This window comes from Armigeres subalbatus, chromosome 3 (assembly GCF_024139115.2).
Source record: "Armigeres subalbatus isolate Guangzhou_Male chromosome 3, GZ_Asu_2, whole genome shotgun sequence".
Lineage (NCBI taxonomy): Eukaryota > Metazoa > Arthropoda > Insecta > Diptera > Culicidae > Armigeres > Armigeres subalbatus.
In genome coordinates, this window is record NC_085141.1 from 331,067,300 (window position 1) to 331,086,656 (window position 19,357).

General features: G+C 42.2%; 1 protein-coding gene across 5 annotated transcripts in view; it reads left to right on the forward strand.

Moving 5' to 3' along the window:
- The window catches only part of LOC134225660 (sine oculis-binding protein homolog), a 120,740-nt gene extending 103,937 nt beyond the window's left edge, over positions 1-16,803 (forward strand). For all 5 annotated transcript variants that reach the window (XM_062705917.1, XM_062705922.1, XM_062705918.1 and 2 more), the window contains 2 exons: positions 14,913-15,230; positions 15,289-16,803. In XM_062705917.1, coding sequence (XP_062561901.1) covers positions 14,913-15,230; positions 15,289-16,604 — 1,634 coding nt within the window. In that variant the 3' untranslated portion in view covers positions 16,605-16,803. The remainder of the gene's footprint in view (positions 1-14,912; positions 15,231-15,288) is intronic.
- The last annotated feature ends 2,554 nt before the right edge of the window (positions 16,804-19,357 follow it).

Here is a 19,357-nt window from a genome sequence, read left to right on the forward strand (position 1 = left end):
TAAGGCAAGTTAATGATATCCGGAAGGTTTTTTACGGCAGTGTACGTTACAACGGCCTCGAAAATAGTTTCGGCAGCTATCAAAACCTTTCCTAACAGATCTTTGGATACCTGCCAAGAAACGTTATACCGATCTTTCTGCATTTCAATATACTGGAGGCCATCCTAAACGTTCTTGAGTTCAGGTCGTCAGATCTACAATCAAGTAGAAGCGCAAAGCTTGTTTCAAATCAAGCTCAGGTCGTCTTGCTCAGTTCGAAGAAACCAAATGACTTATTGAAAATGTGTCTACCTGCTCCATAATTACATTCTAAAATGCGTGAAATGTTCTGAGGTTCGGCTCGTTAGACCTACGCAACAACGGCCTCCAAAATGTTTTCCACAGCTATCGAAACCCTTCGCAACAGATCCTTGGATACCTGCCAAGAAATGTTATACTGATCTTTCTGCATTTCAATACACTGAAGGCCATATAAAACGTTCTTGATTTCAGGTCGTCAGATCTACAATCAAATAAAAGCGCAATGCTTGTTTCAAATTCATCTCAGGTCGTCCTGCTCAGTTCAAAGAAATCAAATGAATTATTAGAAATTCTCCTGCTTACCATTCTGCTGCGTATCAAAACCAGGCATTGCGATTTATCCCATCATTCGATTTTCTGAGCAAAGATACTGATGATATGCTGGGATATCGATCTTAGTTATCTATCTGCTCAGTAAACAAAGTGCAATGTTCGCCTTGGAGAAAAGTTTTTTCACTGTTTTTGTTGTAGCAACGCCCTCGCAACGTGAACAAACCCCGAACCGCACTGTCTATCAGGATAATCATCAAATGCTCAAATGATAATATCTTTTCAGAGTGCTCTTTGATTAGGGATAATATCTTTGCACAAGCAAATATGACATCCTGTGCTCAGATGATATTGCAATGCCTGATCAAAACCATTCCCAACAGATCTTTGGATACCTGCCAAGAAATGTTATACCGATCTTTCTGCATTTCAATACACTCAAGGTCATCCAAAACGTTCTTGAGTTCAGATCGTAAGATCTACAATCAAGTAGAGGCGCAATGCATGTTTCAAATCAAGCTCAGGTCGTCCTGCTCAGTTCAAAGAAATCAAATGAATTATTGGAAATTATTCTGCGTACCATTCTTCTGCATATAAAAGCCTTTCCCAACAGATCGTTGGATACCTGCCGAGAAATGTTATACCGATTTTTCTGCATTTCAATACACTGAAGACCATCAAAAACGTTGTTGAGTTCAGGTCGTTATGGAGCACGCAGAAACATTTCCAATAAGTCATTTGATTTCTTTGAACTGTGCAGGATGACCTGAGCTTGATTTGAAACAAGCATTGCGCTTCTACATTATTGTAGATCTGACGACCTGAACTCAAGAACGTTTTGGATGGCCTCCAGTATATTGAAATGCAAAAAGATCGGTATAACGTTTTATGGCAGGTATCCAAGGATCTGTTGGGAAAGGTTTTCATAGCTGCCGAAAACATTTTCGAGTCCGTTGTAGCGTAGGTCTTACGAGCTGGACTTCAGAACATTTCGCGCAATCTAGAATGTCATTCTGGGGCACGCAAAAAATATTTCAATAAGTCTTTTGATTTCTTTGAGCTGTGCCGGATGAGCTTGATTTGAAAACATCCATTGCGCTTCTACTTGATTGTAGATCTGACGACCTGAACTCAAGAACGTTTTGGATGGCTTTGAGTGTATTGAAATGCAGAAAGATCGGTATAACATTTCTTGGCAGGAATCCAAGGATCTGTTGGGAAGGTTTTGATTGCATTTTCGAGGCCGTTGTTGCGTAGGTCTTACGAGCCGAACTTCAGAACATTTCGCGCATTTTAGAATGACATTCTGAGGCACGCAGCAAAATTTCCCATAGCTCATTTGATTTCTTTGAACTGGGCAGGATGACCTGAGCTCGATTTGAAACAAGCATTGCGCTTCTACTTGATTGTAGATCTGACGACCTGAACTCAAGAACGTTTTGGATGGCTTTGAGTGTATTGAAATGCAGAAAGATCAGTATAACGTTTCTTGGCAGGTATCCAAGGATCTGTTGGGAAGGTTTTTGATAGCTGCCTAAAACATTTTCGAGGCCGTTGTAGCGTAGGTCTTACGAGCTGAACTTCAGAACATTTCGCGCATTCTTGAATGTCATTATGAGGCACGCAGTAAAATTTCCAATAAGTCATTTGATTTCTATGAACTGTGCCGGATGACTTGAGCTTGATTTGAAACAACCATTGCGCTTCTACTTGAATGTAGATCTGACGACCTGAACTCAAGAACGTTTTGGATGACCTGCAGTGTTCTGAAATGCAGAAATATCGGTATAACGTTTCTTGGCAAGTATCCAAGGATCTGTTGGGAAAGGTTTTGATAGCTGCCGAAAACATTTTCGAGGCCGTTGTAATGTAGGTCTAACGACCTGAACCCAAGAACGTTTTAGATGGCTTTGAGTGTATTGAAATGCAGAAAGATCGGTATAACGTTTCTTGGCAGGTATACAAGGATCTGTTGGGAAGGTTTTTGATAGCTGCCTAAAACATTTCCTAGGCCGTTGTTGCGTAGGACTTACGAGCAGAACTTCAGAACATTTCGCGCATTCTAGAATGACATTCTGGGGCACGCAGCAAAATTTCCCATAACTCATTTGATTTCTTTGAACTGGGCAGGATGACCTGAGCTTGATTTGAAACAAGCATTGCGCTTCTACTTGATTGTAGATCTGACGACCTGAACTCAAGAACGTTTTGGATGACCTGCAGTGTACTGAAGTGCAGAAAGATCGGTATAACGTTTCTTGGCAGGTATCCAAGGATCTGTTGGGAAGGTTTTTGATAGCTGCCGAAAACATTTTCGAGACCGTTGTAGCGTAGGTCTTACGAGCTGAACTTCAGAACATTTCGCGCATTCTAGAATGTCACTATGGGACACACAGAAAAATTTTCCATGAGTTATTTGATATCTTTGAACTGAGTAGGATGTACTCTGAGTATTTTTATGTGCACATTACCTTTCGCTTCTATGGTAGAATTCAAGACCTGAACTCACGGATATTTTGGATGAACTGGAATGTTCCAAAATAGTATCTTCAATACATAAAATTGATTACACATATGTCTACAGTTTTTGTGATATTTTCCCTCCTGTCTGGTTTATTTCGTGATCAGATTTTAAGAAATATGACCATCAATCTTAGATCAGGGATATTTCTTTCAATATCGATAATTACAGTAATCAGATAACTTGGAAACGTTCAAAATAACTTCTACTTGATATATTTCATGTATCCACTTTATTTTATGGCGCCAGAACTTTATTGCACTTGATTACTGAATTAATTTGGCCATCATAGCAAAAATAAGGAAAAACACAGACATTTTCGATACTCATGAACGCGGGAGGGGTCTAGCGGGGCGGCACCTATGTCAAAAGAAAGCGCTACTAATCCCCTTTGAGAAAAGCCGGGGTCATGAAATTTGGTCAACGATTTACCGAGAACGAGCACTTTGAAGGAGTTGACTGTCGTCCCGGCCTTTTGAGGGTTAATAAAGTTTAAAAAAAACTTAGCAAGTAACCGCACAATATTGAGTAAAACAAATTAAGGGTGTAGCATTTCTGCATGCATGCGGTGAATAAATTTCGCACCGTGTACACGGAAGAAAAAAAGTACCCAAAATTAAGTACTTTTAAACTTACTTTTGAGTTATTTTTTCTCTTCGCTTTCATCCACTCTTTCTTTTGTTGTCAAAAACAAAAGAGCCAAACAATCCAACGACGCCAGTTCAATACGGGAAGCCAATGTTGAGTTTTATTACCTGAGGTCGAAATTGAGTGAATTAAACTTGAATTTGGGTCAATAAATTTTCCGTTGGGTACTTTTTTAACATGGGAGTAAAGGCAAACTACTTCGACCCTACTTACTCAATTTTGGCTTCCCGTACGGATGTTCGAGGTTGGGTGAATTAAACTCACTATTGGGTAGTTTATTTCTTCCGTGTATATAATTGACAGCACACTGTGCCACCAAAGTACTCTTTAATGGGTGAAAAAGTACCCACTATGAAGTTAAATAGTTCAACTCATTAAAAGAGTAAACAGCGTTTACTCATTAATGGGTAAACTGCTTGTATGTCAGATTAGCGAGTGATTTTTACCCATTATCTTAAAAAACTTTTATTGGAAAATGTGTAAAAATCACTCTTTATTATTTAAAAAATAAATTCTCCGAAATATTGAAATTAATCCTTATTATTAAAAGACAAACATGTTGATAAAAGTAAGCAGAAAAATAATATTATTTATTCAATAAACGTAAATGCACATCATAACTTTAAACAAATCAATAGTTGTTCTTTCCACCGGTGGCTCCAAACTTTCTCATCTCTACGTACTCTCCTGATGGGAACTTCTGATATGCACGATCAGACCAGTACCATCGACGAATTAACAGGTTCTAATATACTGGAGTACGGGATCTGTTGTTATCGGCAAAATCGGATCAGAGTAGCTCCTAACTTATGACTGCATTCTGCATCGAACTGCAGAGCTCTTTGAACAGCTGCACTTGGAGCCAATGCCGGAAACGAGGGTATTCCTTATGACCGCCAATCGTCTTCGGCTGTCTGACTACCAGCAGCTGCCCCTAGGATCAACCGACACTGTCTTCGACTTCTCAATCTTTGGAACACCAGCAGCTGGCAGCCTCAGGAATCAGTGCCAAAAGTTCACTGAAGACGACACTGTTGTTTGCTGTTAAACTTCTCAATCGTCGGGCTGAAAGAGACATAAATTAACGAATGTTTAATAAAAATAATCATAATTAAAGCAAGAACTCTTACCTCTTCGACCATCAGCATCTTGGCTTGTTTGTTCATAAATTTTAACTTGATTTTCACTCTTTAATGAGTAAAAACATGGAACTTGAAAATGGGTTCAAAATACACATTATGAAAAAAATATAATTACTCATTATTTTGACAGTTTCATATATTGAAAAATAATGGGTGGTTTTTACTCTTTAAAGAGTACTGTCGGGCTTACAATGAATGTTTGTGTTGCTTCTTTCGTGCTTTATTGATGATGCTAACCTCTCAAGCAAAGTTTTCCAAAGCTTCAAATGTGGAACACGAAAACTAATGGACGAACACACACGCGCTAGAGACCCGAAGCCGATGACTTCAGCCGCTCGCCTCAACACAGCTGTAAAAGTTTCGTCGTTGGAAATAAAAATCGCATACCTACGTACATGCTTTCTCGTGCGCTCCAGAGTGTATGTAATTAAGAGTGGCGACACTGTCAGAATTGGAACAAAATTCATCTGTCATTCCCATACAAAATCGTGTTCCAAACGAGCAGGAGACCTGTCAAATGCGGTACATGTCGCCACTCTTAATTACATTCACTCTGGTGCGCTCGTTACGTTTGCTGCCATTTTGTTTCATGCTTTGAAAGGAAAGAAGAGGCGTGTCATTAAGGCTAACTGCTTTTTGGTTTGGGTGGTTTGGTTGGTTTGGGTGGAATGATGGTGTAGTTTGGGCATATGGGTGATTTGAACATAACGTTCGTTTTCATACACCTCCTTATTTCGGGTCTGGGTCATTTGGCATAAAGTCATTTGGCATAACGCCATTTGGCATAAGGTCATTTGGCATAAAGGCCATTTGGCATAATGGTCATTTGGCATAACGGAGATTTGGCATAATTTTGAACTGCAAGAAAAGAGTGTGGCCATTTGGCATAACGGACTTTTGTCATAATTTTGAACTGTGAAAGCGAAAAGGATATTTCATGTAATGTTTAGCGTAGATAAAGTAGGTCGAGGGTGTTTTCTGATAAATTTAGACTGATGGTAGACATTTTCCGGAAGAACGAAATAACAAAACGGCAGATTTACTTCCGAGAGAGGGATCACATCCATCATTGACTTATTCCGGCCACATGCCTACTTTTAAAGTAGGGATTACATCCACTATTGCTTCAATCCGAGAATGCGCCTTAAGACCGGATAAAATCCACCATTGCCTTAATCCGGGCAAGCGCCTAACTCTCAAGCAACACACTTGTCGTAGACCAGTTACTTAAACCAATCAAGTCACATATGAGTTATTGCAACCAAATGAACCTGAATTGTGCTTTTCGGGGAAGAGATCACATCTACCACAGATTTATTCCCGACAAGCGCCTACTTATAAAGAAGGAGTCACATCTACCATTGCCATAATCCGAGCAGGGCCTACTTTTAAAGAAGGGATCACATCCCCCAAGCAACACCACTTGTTTCTCAGTGAGTACCAATAACTGTGGTGTGACTTACTAAAGATCTGAATTATGTACAACGTGTCGTATTTGGAACTCTTTTGTGACACAAAAAGCGCAAGAGGTGGAGCCTATTTGCAACATCTTGGGGCTACAATGAAAATAAAAACACAAAAACCAACCGGGAATCGAACCATGGACCTTGAGATTTGTTACCTTTTACTATAACCATCACACCATCAATTCTATTTGAAAACTCTGCTACAAGTGCACTATATAAACCACAAAGTCATTTGTAACTTCATTGTACCTTACAGGAAGCATGCAAAGGACTGTCAAAAATAAAATACTGCTCAGCTGAGCTCGAAGTGTATTGCAACATATCAGGAACATTGTTGTTACAAAAATGAACCAAAGTGTTATCAATTCTGCAACTTATCTGTTTTGTTCCTGATATGAAACACATTGAATTCCAAATCACCCAAGAAGTCAGATGCGTGGCATATTGCAACGCCACTTAAACGGAAATGAAACATTATATGTTTCTGAAACTGGAAGGTGGCTTTAATGTGACTCGATGTATTGCCAATATCTTCAATGCAATTTATTAGGAACAAACAGCTATTTCAAAGATGTTGCGCGTGCTGCTTGGGCCACCATTGCATTGCCAAAATTCAGGTCACACACCTACTTGTAAAGAAGAGATTACATCCACCATTGTTTCACTCCGGACAAGCGCCTACTTTTAATGAACAAATCAAATCCTCTATTGCCATAATCCGTGCAAGCGCCTATTTTTAAAAAGGGATCACATCCACCATTGCCGCAATCCGGGCAAGCACCTTTTTAAAGAAGGAATCACATCCACCATTGTCATAATCTGGGCAAGCGCCTACTTTTAAAGAAGGGATCACATCCACCATTGCCTCAATCCGGGCAAGCGCCTTTTTTGAAGAAGGAATCACATCCACCATTGTCATAATCCGGGCTAGCGCTTATTTTAAAAGAAGGGATAACATCCTCCATAGCCATTGCCTACTTTTAAAGAAGGGATCGCATCCACCATGGCCTTAATCCGGGCATGCGCCTTCTATTAAAGAAGGGATCACTTCCACCATTGCCTCAATCCGGGCAAGCGCCTTCATTTAACGAAGGAATCACATTCACCATGACCTTAATCCGGGCAAGCGCCTACTTTTAAAGAAGAGAACGTATCCTCGATTGCCATAATCCGGGCAAGCACCTACTTTAAAGAAGGAACCTCATTTTAATAAAGATTTTAAAAAAGAAGGAACCACATCCACCATTATAATAATCCGGACAGGCGCCTACTTTTAAAGAAGGGATCACATCCTTCATTGCCCTAATACTGCCACACACCTACTTTTAAAGAAGGTATCATATCATTCATTGCCATAATCCGGCCACACGCCTACTTTTAAAGAGAGGATTACATCCACCTCTAACTGGTGGATTACATCCACCGCCACTGCTCTAATCCGGGCATGCGCCTACTTTTGCATTGCATTGCAAATGCATTCTTTCCACGAGAGCATAATGTCTTTTTAATATTGTTATCGACGGGTGTTATATTTACTATTCCGGGGTGTTTCCCGCACCACTTAGTCACTATTTAGCGAACGCAAAGCAAAATTATGCCAAATGTACGTTATGCCAAAAGACCCTCACTTTTGACGTTGGCTACAATTATGCCAAATGTCCGTTATGCCAAATGACCGTTATGCCAAATGGCCTTTATGCCAAATGACCTTATGCCAAATGGCGTTATGCCAAATGACTTTATGCCAAATGGCCCGCTCCCCTTATTTCCATATTATGCGGCTTTTTTTTTCATTTATATTTATGTAAATTGTTGGTTTCATTTTCACAAATGTACTTGTACAATTATTACACAAAGGGATGCAAAATCAATGTATGACATACAACTATGTGGTATTATTGAACTTTAATATTACTTTGGTGAAAAAACACTACGTGGGAATCAGGAAAGTTGGAAACATATCGAATTTTAATCCATATGTATTTTTCAAAACGCGCCGTTGCGCTAATCATTGTATTTACTATCGCTAATCATTGTACTACCGCACGATCGCATATTTGTAACATATGCATTTTTTCCTTTCTCGTACAACAAAGTTGTACCGAAAGGCTATGATTGCTAAAAAAACTTGATGGAAGGCCCGGAGACCCATAGTGTTATATACCGATCGACTCAGCTCGACAAACTGAGGTGACGTCTGTTTTTTTTTGTGTATGTGTGTGTGTATGTGTGTGTGTATGTACAAATTTTGTAGGCACACTTTTTAGAACTTAGAATTATCCGATTTACTCTCAACAAGTTGCATTCGACGGGGAGTTGGTTGGTTTTGTAAATGGGCCCGATCATTGCTTTTCGGAATTATTGAAAAACATTGTTTTTCCCCAAAGGTCCCCTTGAAAATTCAAAGAACAATTTTTTGAATGGTGGCAAGGCAAAAATATTAAAATGATCGAAAAATGTGATCTATTCCCCCAAAGAGCTTTTTTGACCTTTCTAATGTGATTTTTTCAATATATTTTATAATGCACGAGAAAGGCATCATCACTGCTAGGTGGATTAACCTGGTTTTTTTTTAATTTTCTCTGGATCATAAGGGATATATTACATGGTAATACAATTTGTATCATGCAATAATTTGAGCTCTAGAACCATTCAAATATCATAAAAACTCGCACTTTCCCAATCCCATTACTGTCGCCTTACCTGCATAGCCATAAATTCCCCTGGATTTTTACTGCAGCAAAGGAAGAACGGATATGCTGCCTTCAATCAATTTTCAGAGCTCTAGAGCTGATATCCAGAGTTCTGATTTTGTTTAATTTAACTACCGACGTTCTGTATTCTTGAAACTACGATCGTAAAAAAAAATCCTCGTATAATTAATAAAATAATTCTTACCACATGTTTGAAGCACATGTTTGTGATGTGATTGAAACGCATCCGACTGTTGTTCTATTCTGATACACACAGTTGGGTAGAGAGAAAAGGTGTGAAATGTTGCCAAAGCAGATTCGATGGATACGGGGAATTGACTGATATCCCATCGTTATTAGCTGGTTATGGAACAACTTCTCGCAAGGGCAGCTGTTGTATAATTGGTAATACGTCCGTGTACTTACTGCAATAGTGTGGGTTCAAGTCCCACCGGCAGCCGAATCTTTTTTCGCAATATCTCATTAAAAAACACCTTAAATGGCAAACTAAACTATGGTATCAAAATTAAACTCTTTTCCAAAAAAGTTAAAATCTGACTTCCCTCACAAGTCATTAATCAAGAAAAATAATGTTTACCTATAAATATTTGCTAATTTATCAAATTTCAACAATATTTTGGCCATTCCACGTCGAGCATCCGTGCAAGACAGCGGCATAGTCCGCGTAACGGTTAATTCTTCTTCCGGTAGCCTCGATTGCGGCACGGGCGAGTGGCCGTCCGTTCGGTGTGTGCTGCTACAAGTGCTAGCCGGTGACATAGTTGTAACCCCTTTCTCTCCATCTTTTTGATAATCCGTTTTCCCTGTGTGTTTGTTAATGGGTTTTGTGTTATTTTTTCCCCTGTGATAAAAGTGTTTAATTGTGTGTGCCTCGCCAGCGAGTAACGGACGAAAAAAATGTTGCTAGGAGTCGAATGCTAGTGGCTCGTACCCGTTCCAACAGAGAGTGGTATAGTGTAGGAAGGGCAGCAGAGAAACGAATCCACCGCAGTAAAAAAGGCAACACGAAGAGACTGTGATAGCTGAAGCGCAGGCGAACATGAATAGAAACCATATGCGGAGATTTTACGCAACTGTCAATGGCGCGCGGCATAAGACTGCCGTTTCTTCAACTATAGCATCATCAACGTACACTGCCCACACGAAGGTAGACCCGACGATGAGAACGAAGCGTTCTACGCACAGCTGGAGCAGACATACGTTGGATGCCCACTGCGGGACGTCAAAATCGTCATCGGCGACATGAACGCACTGGTAGGAAAGGAAGAAATGTATAGACCGGTCATCAGACTGGATAGTCTGCACACCGTATCGAATGATATCGTAAATTCTTCTCCGACATCACGAACTTCCGCACTTACCACTGTGCGAATATTGAATCCGACCACTACCTCGTTGCAGTATGCCTGCGCTCAAAACTTTCGACGGTGTACAACACGCGTCGAAGTCGAACGCCGCGTCTCAACATTGGGCGGCTACAAAACGGTAGACTAGCCCAAGGATACGCGCAGCAGCTGGAAGTGGCGCTCCCAACAGAAGAGCAGCTAGGCGCAGCGTCTCTTGAAGATGGCTGGAGAGATATTCGATCCGCCATTGCATTGGTAGCATCGCAACCGCTGCACTTGGCACGGTGCCCTTGGATCAGAAAAACGACTGGTATGACGGCGAATATGAACAGTTAGTGGAAGAAAAGAATGCAGCATGGGCGAGATTGCTGCAACACCGCACGAGGGCGAACGAACAGACGGGCGTGGAACAGACAAAACTTGATTTTCCGGAGGAAAAAGCGCCAGCAGGAAGATCGAGACCGCGAAGAGACGGAGCAACTTGATATGTGTAAGAACATAAACGGGAACCTTCTTACAAACGAGCGTGAGGTGATCCAAAGGTGGCGGCAGCACTACGAAGAACACCTGAATGGCGATGTGGTGGACGAAGATGGCGGTATGGTGATGGACCTGGGAGAATGCGCGCAGGACTTTACTGGCTCCGGATCTCCAGGAAATCCAGGAGAAGATTGGCCGGCTGAAGAACAACAAAGCCCCTGGGGTTGACCAACTACCAGAAGAGCTATGTAAACACGGAAGAGAGGCACTGGCTATAGCGCTGCACTGTGTCATTACCAAGATTTGGGAGGAGGAAGTTTTGCCGCAGGAGTGGATGAAAGGTGTCGTGTCCCATCTACAAAAAGGGTGATAAGCTGGATTGTAGCAACTACCGCGCAATCACATTGCTGAACGCCGCCTACAAGGTACTCTGGACATACAAATTGTGTGTCGTTGACTAGCACCAATTGCAAGGGAGTTCGTGGGGCAGTACCAGGCGGGTTTTATGGGCGAACGCTCCACCACGGACCAGCTGTTCGCCATTCGCCAAGTACTGCAGAAATGCCGCGAATACAACGTGCCCACACATAATCTATTCATCGACTTCAAAGCAGCATATGATACAATCGATCGGGACCAGCTATGGCAGCTAATGCACGAACACGGATTTCCGGATAAACTGACAGGGTTGATCAAAGCGACGATGGATTGGGTGATGTGCGTAGTTCGAGTTTTAGGGGCATTCTCGAGTCCCTTCGAAACGCGCAGATGGTTACGGCAAGGTGATGGTCTTTAGTGTCTGCTTTTCAACATCGCTTTGGAAGGGGTAATACGAAGAGCAGGGATTAACACGAGTGGTACAATTGTCAATAAGTTCGTCCAGCTATTTGGCTTCGCTGACGACATAGGCATTATGGTACATAACTTTGAGAAGATGGAGGAAGCCTACATCAGACTGAAGAGGGAAGCTAAGCGGATCGGACTAGTCATCAACACGTCGAAGACGAAGTACATGATAGGAAGGGGTTCAAGAGAAGACAATGTGAGCCACCCACCTCGAGTTTGCATCGGTGGTGACGAAATCGAGGTGGTAGAAGAATTTGTGTACTTGGGCTCACTGGTGACTGCCGAAAATGATACCAGCAGAGAAATTCGGAGACGCATAGTGGCTGGAAATCGTACGTACTTTGGACTCCGCAAAATGCTCCGATCGAATAGAGTTCGCCGCCGTACCAAACTGACAATCTACAAAACGCTCATTAGACCGGTAGTCCTCTACGGACACGAGACCTGGACGATGCTCGTGGAGGACCAACGCGCACTTGGAATTTTCGAAAGGAAAGTGCTGCGTACCATCTATGGTGGGGTGCAGATGGCGGACGGTACGTGGAGGAGGCGAATGAACCACGAGTTGCATGAGCTGCTGGGAGAACCATCCATCGTTCACACCGCGAAAATCGGACGACTGCGGTGGGCCGGGAACGTAGCCAGAATGTCGGACAGGTGAACCCGGTGAAAATGGGCACAAGAAGGCGAGGTGAGCAGCGGGCAAGGTGGATCGATCAGGTGAAAGATGACTTGCGGATCCTCCGTAGACTGCGTGGTTGGCGACGTGTACACGCAGCGAAATTTGGTATGATTAAACTAAAGGTAAATATTGTTGATTTCAATAATCGCTTTATTGTTGAATCAAAAGAATTTGATTGTTGTTCCTACAATAATCTCTGATTGAAAAAACAATATTATTTTAATTTCAACAATATTTCCTTTTGTTCTAAACGTGCTTGAATATCAATCAGTGTGTGTTTTTATGTGTAACAAAAGTCAAGCCCACGATTTAAAATTTAGTTCTCAGTTTCACAGTGGATTATATTAATTATTAAAAAAACGACGGGAGTAGAGACGTGGAAACAATCTAGTGCTATGCGGCAAGAAGGCATTTCGTTTAACGCCAAAGACACGTATGTATGGATAGCAAAAATCAATTGAAATCGTTTGAAAATATATTGTTTCTTCGCAGAACTACAGTACGTTACCCATCATGAAGAAAACCAATAGAGTTAGCCGGAAAGATCATGTTCCATGCCGGTTGGAACTGCGGTAAATTGAAAACCGGTGCAGTTTTGTGCAATTCTCTTATTATAAATATGCATAGTACGATGAAATAAAGTACCCATGTAAATTTTCCATTATCTTGTTTAGATAAAACAATTGAAAATGAAAAAGAAAATAAAACACATTCTCAAATGGAATGCATTATCATTTCAACAATATTGTATTGTTGAACTGATCTGTATATATCATTGAAACAATAATGCACGAATGATTATATCAAAAATAATATTGTTGATTCTACAATAATGTAGATCAAAACATGAACGCTTTGATTGTAAAAACAACAATATTATGGATTGAATCAAACGATAAATATTATTAGCCCTGAGTTAACAATATTTATTGTTGAATTTGATCCAGATTATTGTTGTTTCTACAATATATTTTTCTGCGTGTAGCCATGGACCGAGCCGAATGGAGAAAACTCTTATATACCGCACAGGTCACTTCGGCCTTAGTCTGATTAAATAAATAAAAATAAGACTGCGCCAGTGCCTGCCATATGCAAAGACCGAGAGGGTTGTTTGCTGACAGACAAGACTATGGTGACAGCCAGGTGGAAGGAGCCCTTCGAAGAATTGTTGAACGGTGAAAACGAAGGTGTTTTAGCGAGCAGGATGAACATATTCGACGACGGTCAAACTATGAAACCACCAACGATGGATGAGGTTGAGATGACTAAAAATGAGCTGAAAACCATAAAGCTGCTGGGAAGGATGAGATCCCGGTCGAGATTTTTCCAACTTGGAAGTGAGCAGCTGCTTCAATCGATCCACCACATTATTCAAAAATATGGGAGGACGAAGAACTGCCTACCGGCTGGTAGGATGTCCTCATATTCCCGATCTATAAGAAAAGGCGCAGACTAGGCTATGACAATTACCGGGGAATCACCCTTCTGAACTCGGCGTTAAAAATCGGTTGTTTTCTGTTCAACAGAATGAGACCGCTTGAGGAGTCCTCCGTCGGCGAATACCAGGCAGGTTTTCGCGAGGGCTGATCAACAACGGGTCAGATGTTTAGCCTGCGGATAATCCTTGATAAATTCCGGGAGAGCAACTTGCAAACTGACCATCTGTTTATTGATTTCAAAGCAGCGTACGATACAGTGAAAAGAAATGAGGCAGATAATGTCTGAACATGGTTTTCTGGCGAAACTAATTAGGTTGATACGTGCAAAGCATGAAATCAAGTATTCGGATTGCAGACATAGTGTCAACCTCCTTTATGACCTTCGATGGATTGAAGCAGAGTGATGCGCTTTCGAATTTATTGTTCAACATTGCACTCGAGGGCGCTATCAGAAGATCTGGCGTGCAGAAATAGCACGGTCGCACGCGGGCTTTGCGGATGACATGGCACCGATCTCACTGGAATCGCAGTAGTGGAGACTTTTGTCTCACTGAAGAGGGAGATGGCGAGATAGGTTTAACTAATAATAAAATTTGCTCTGCATAAAACTTTGATTCTACCAGTGGCCTTTAACAGACCTGAAGCTTGGACGTTAAAAGAGGCGGACTGGAAAGCTTTCTGGGTTTTCGAGCCAAAAGTGCTGCGAATAATACTCGGAGGGAAACTAGAAAATGGTGGGCGGCGCAGACGCATGAATAACGAGCTGTATCAAGTGTACAAAGAAGAAAATATTGTGTATCGTATAAAATACGGCAGACGGATGTCGAATGTCGGAAGACGACGTTAAGATTCATCGTTTTATTTCTATCGAATCCCTTCAAATTAATCTTTATTAAGACAGTTTAAATCTATTGGCTACTTACAGATTCCGTTTTCACTCTCACATAAGGCGCGCTGTTATTTTTGTTCAAACTGAGCAAGTTTAGTTTAGCATTAACGTAAACATGAAACAAAGCGCAGCTTTCTCAAGAAAGTAAACCCCTTATTTCTCGTTTCAGAACCCACCTGCCAATGGTGTCGACGGGGGGTCCCTCCAGGCCAGAACGGAATACTCGGCACTACAGAAGGTACCATCTTTTGTTCAGAATCGTGCTTCTCGCAGAGCCGTCGAGCTTCGTTCAAGCGAGCCAAAACATGTGACTGGTGTCGCCACGTGAGGCATGCCGTCAGCTACGTAGATTTCCAGGATGGTGTTACACAGTTGCAGTTTTGTTCGGATAAATGTCTCAACCAGTATAAGATGCAGATTTTCTGCAACGAAACTCAAGCCCACCTGGACATGAATCCACATCTCAAAGAGAAGAGTGCTTCGACAGGTAATTCGTTAACTGTTAACATAGAAATCGAATGATTTCAGTTGATCGATTATTTTAGGCAGTCTTATAACTCCGGATCTCTGGTTGAAGAACTGCAAGAGCCGATCGGTGTCACCTACATCTGAGCGATCAGAATCCGTTTCTCCTGCACCGTCGATTACTATGCGTCCATCGCCAGAGCACTCTCCAGCGATGCACTCACCACCTGCCAAAAAACCGATGATTTCTGTAGCACCCGCGTCTAAACTTCTTTCAAAGCCCGCTCAAGTTTCCATAGTTCGGAGTAGCAGCAAAGTAAATCGCAAACGTCGGCCAGGACTACGCCCTATACAACACCCTGTGTTGCAAAGTCGGCGTAATTCAACTCCCAAAATTGATTTCTCCCAAACCAACAACAATAACTCGAATGTATTGAACAACAATCTAGCTTCCGCATGCTCAAACACGCTTTCGAAACCGGCCACTGTTACTAGTAGCGGTGTTCAGGATCTGCGAACCGTGATTCCGATGCAAAATCTACAACATCCGTTGACTCCAACTAAATTTGAGAACCGAGAATCACCAAACGCGCCACGACCTTCACTCAACATCCCTCACCAATTCCTGCAAATTCCGCCGAATCCAGCCATGCGACCACCATTCTTTCCAATGAACCCTATGTTCAGGTTTGGAAATCCCAACACCATGCCACCACCACCGCCGGTCGGTACTCCCATGCCCAATTATGATCATGCCGCATCAAATCGCCCTCCCGGATCTATATTGGGCCTTCCCGTTCCGCCTGTCACTATTCTTGTACCTTGCCCAATAGTGATACCCCTTCCCTTACCGATTCCCATTCCTATCCCTTTGATTGACTTCCTCAAAGCTACCAACCCAAAGTCACCGAAGCTGGAGCCTTCAACTAGTCAAACGCCCGATAACCAACCTGAAGACATAAGCGATCCCGAACAGGAACCCGAGGCAGAGGAATCCCCTCTAGACTTCACCATCGCCGGCCACGGGCACCGAAGGCAACAGGAACAGGAGGAAGAGCTGATGTCTGCCGGCAGGAACAGCTATACTTTGGAGTCAGCTCACGGCGCCGGTGATACAAGGGCTAACAAAACGGAAAACAGTCCGGAGCACAAGTTACCAAAATTCAAGATAACACGATTGAATATGAGGCGAGTCGAAGAAGGCGATGAGGGTGACAAGCAACCTACTGTGGTGAGGATTAGGGAACAAAGGCCAGCCGAAGAAGAGCCGGACGAGATGTGTACGGAGCTGGTGGAACGAAGTCGACCGCTGAGGAAAAGGAAACGACTGGTGGTGGCCCACCATGAAGCGATGGCTGCCGAACAGGACGAGGAATCTGGCGGTGCTAAAGGTTAAATTGGAAATATTGTCACAATACTTCACAAATCATATTGTCTGGGTGATTTGAATCACTGGTATTAGGGAATGGTAGTTCATGAAGCGCTGAATTGTTTGGTTAGGTTTTACTGGCAATTGAAATTGAATGGTAATCGATTACATGAAGTTGATCTACGCAGTTCTATATTGTTAGGAATGATCGTTTTTCCACTTTACTCATGGTTAGACAGTTTTTGTTTGATGCATTTTATAAAATCGGTCATTAAATGGGCAACGCAATAAGTGATTGGATTCACACATCATTAACATCATTTTTTTTTGTTTCTTTCATATCTAGGGTATTGGGTATTGGTTTGTGGTATTGATCTACCGACATTAACATTACATAATTACACAGTTTTAAAACTCGATGTGTATATGCGCAACATGTGAAAGATGTATTGGAGCCAACTACTTCCTTCGGTGCGGTGACCCGAGTATGCTAAAAATATGCTTTCCCTACTGAAAGACCTCGGCCATCCTCCGCAATTAAGCGGGTACTGATGTTTTGCGCACATTCACAACGAGTGAAGGAAATATTTGTTAATGTCTGACAACTACACACGTGCACTCGATCAAGTGAGGTTGTGTGACGACTAAACTGACATTAATCTGACGCAACATATCTGAGATCATATTTTTGCGTCAAGTTTCCATTTGCGAGGTAAAATTCTTCACTCAACCAATGACAGTTCTTTATGGGTTTTTACAGTAGAGCAACAGAAAGGAGGGGATGGCGGCCATTATTCACTCAAACTCTGACAGATAGATCGGAAGGCTCTTTCCTTCGTTCTATTTATCTTGCACTCTGATGTCATTTCGTCTGAGACGATCCGCAATCGCCTTCATCTTCAGTTTACATTACGAAGTGAAGCATAGCTGAGATCAAGGCAGAGATGCATTTTGAACAGAACATGAACCAAGAGCTTTGGTTTTCTTAGATGTTTCATTTTTCATTTATTTAGCTTACATCTAAACAAATAACACTGAATCAACAATTTGACGCCACAGTACATGGTTCGAGGCCGTATCTCTTCATCCTCGATCGCGCCTCACGCTCCCCCTCGTACTGTACCTGGTCAGCCCACCTCGCCGTCTCGTACCTGCCGGTTAGGAAGCGAACACCTATTTTGCAGGGTTGCTGTCCGGCATTCTTGCAACATGCATTGCCCATCGTACTTCTGGATGTTGGGCTCGCCATTGAGGTGGTCGAGCTCGTGGTTCGTCCTTCGCCGCCACACACCGTTCTCTTGCACATCGCCAGAGATGGTCCTAAGCAAGCGTCTCTCGCATACTCCAAGTACTTGTGAGTCCTCCTCTAGCGTGGATCAAGTCTCATGTCCAAGTCTCATAGCACCAGCGGTCTTATAAGCATATTGTACGTGACACATTTGGTGCGGTTGTGAATCTTTTATGACCGCAGGTTCTTCTGGAGCCCGACTTCAACAGATGATGTGGCTTCGGGTTCCACGGGTAACGTTATTATAAGCAGTTGGCAAGGATCACAGGTAGACAAATTCCTAAACCACCTCTGTCGCACAACGCACAACTGTCATTTTGTATTTTTTCAGCTTTGCTGCGTCGCAGCATGCGTGAAAAAATAAAAATGACAGTTGTGCGTTGCTTCCGTATCGAATGGTGTGCCCTTGAAAACGCGAGTGCTTTGAAAATTGGATTCCGTCAGGAGTGACCTTAAGGTCTGAGGGAAGCTCTCTCGCGGTAGAGCGCTATTTTCATACTAAAATGTCTATAACTTGGAATGGGGCACGGATTTCGCTTATCCCAACTGACAATCTCTTTGGAATTTATCAAGGAATGTTCCTAGAAAAATTTTGTGGATCAACTATTTCCCAAATTTGAATTAAGCTCTAAATACTAAACTATTGAACAACTAAAATTTTCGCTTCTCAGTACCTCTCTCCGATGATTTAACCCATAAAGGAATTGAGTTTCGCAAAATCCATTGACAAAAGTTTTGAAATTTTTCAACGATCATTTTGATGTAATAAAAAGTATATGTGACCGCAATAAATTTTGCAGGAAGCTCTTTTTACTTCAACCAAGTTTTCCAAATTCCATACAAAAATTACCATTTTGGGAGAGAAGTCAACACCATATTTTCTTGTGGCGCACGGCAGGAAAGGAGCGATGAGGGTGACAGAAAGCCCGTCTACTTTGTATGTAGCGTGACACTAGAAAAAAGCGTATTCCCATTTGTAAACACGGAGATACCAAATAAATAAATAGAAATCAAATTGAGATATGGGACGAGATAAATAATTGATAGTAAATAAGACAAGAAGATACTCCAGGAATTCCTCCGGAAGTTCGTACAGGAATTTCTCCAAAAGTTCCCACAGGAATTCCTCCGGAAGTTCCTCCAGGAATTCCTCCAAAGTTCCTTCAGGAATTCCTCCGAAAGTTCCTCAAGGAATTCCTCCGAAAGTTCCTTCAGAAATTCCTCCGGAAGTTCCTCCAGAAATTCCTTCGGAAGTCCAGGAATTTCTTCGAAAGTTCCTCCAGGAATTCCTCCGAAAGTTCCTTGAGGAATTCCTCCGGGAGTTCCTCCAGAAATTCCTCCAGAAGTTCCTCCAGAAATTCCTTCGAAGTCCAGGAATTCCTCCAGAAGTTCCTCCAGCAATTCCTCCGGAAGTTCCTTCGGGAATTCCTACGGAAGTTCCTCCAGGAATTCCTCCGGCAGTTCCTCCAGGAATTCCTCCAGAAATTCCTTC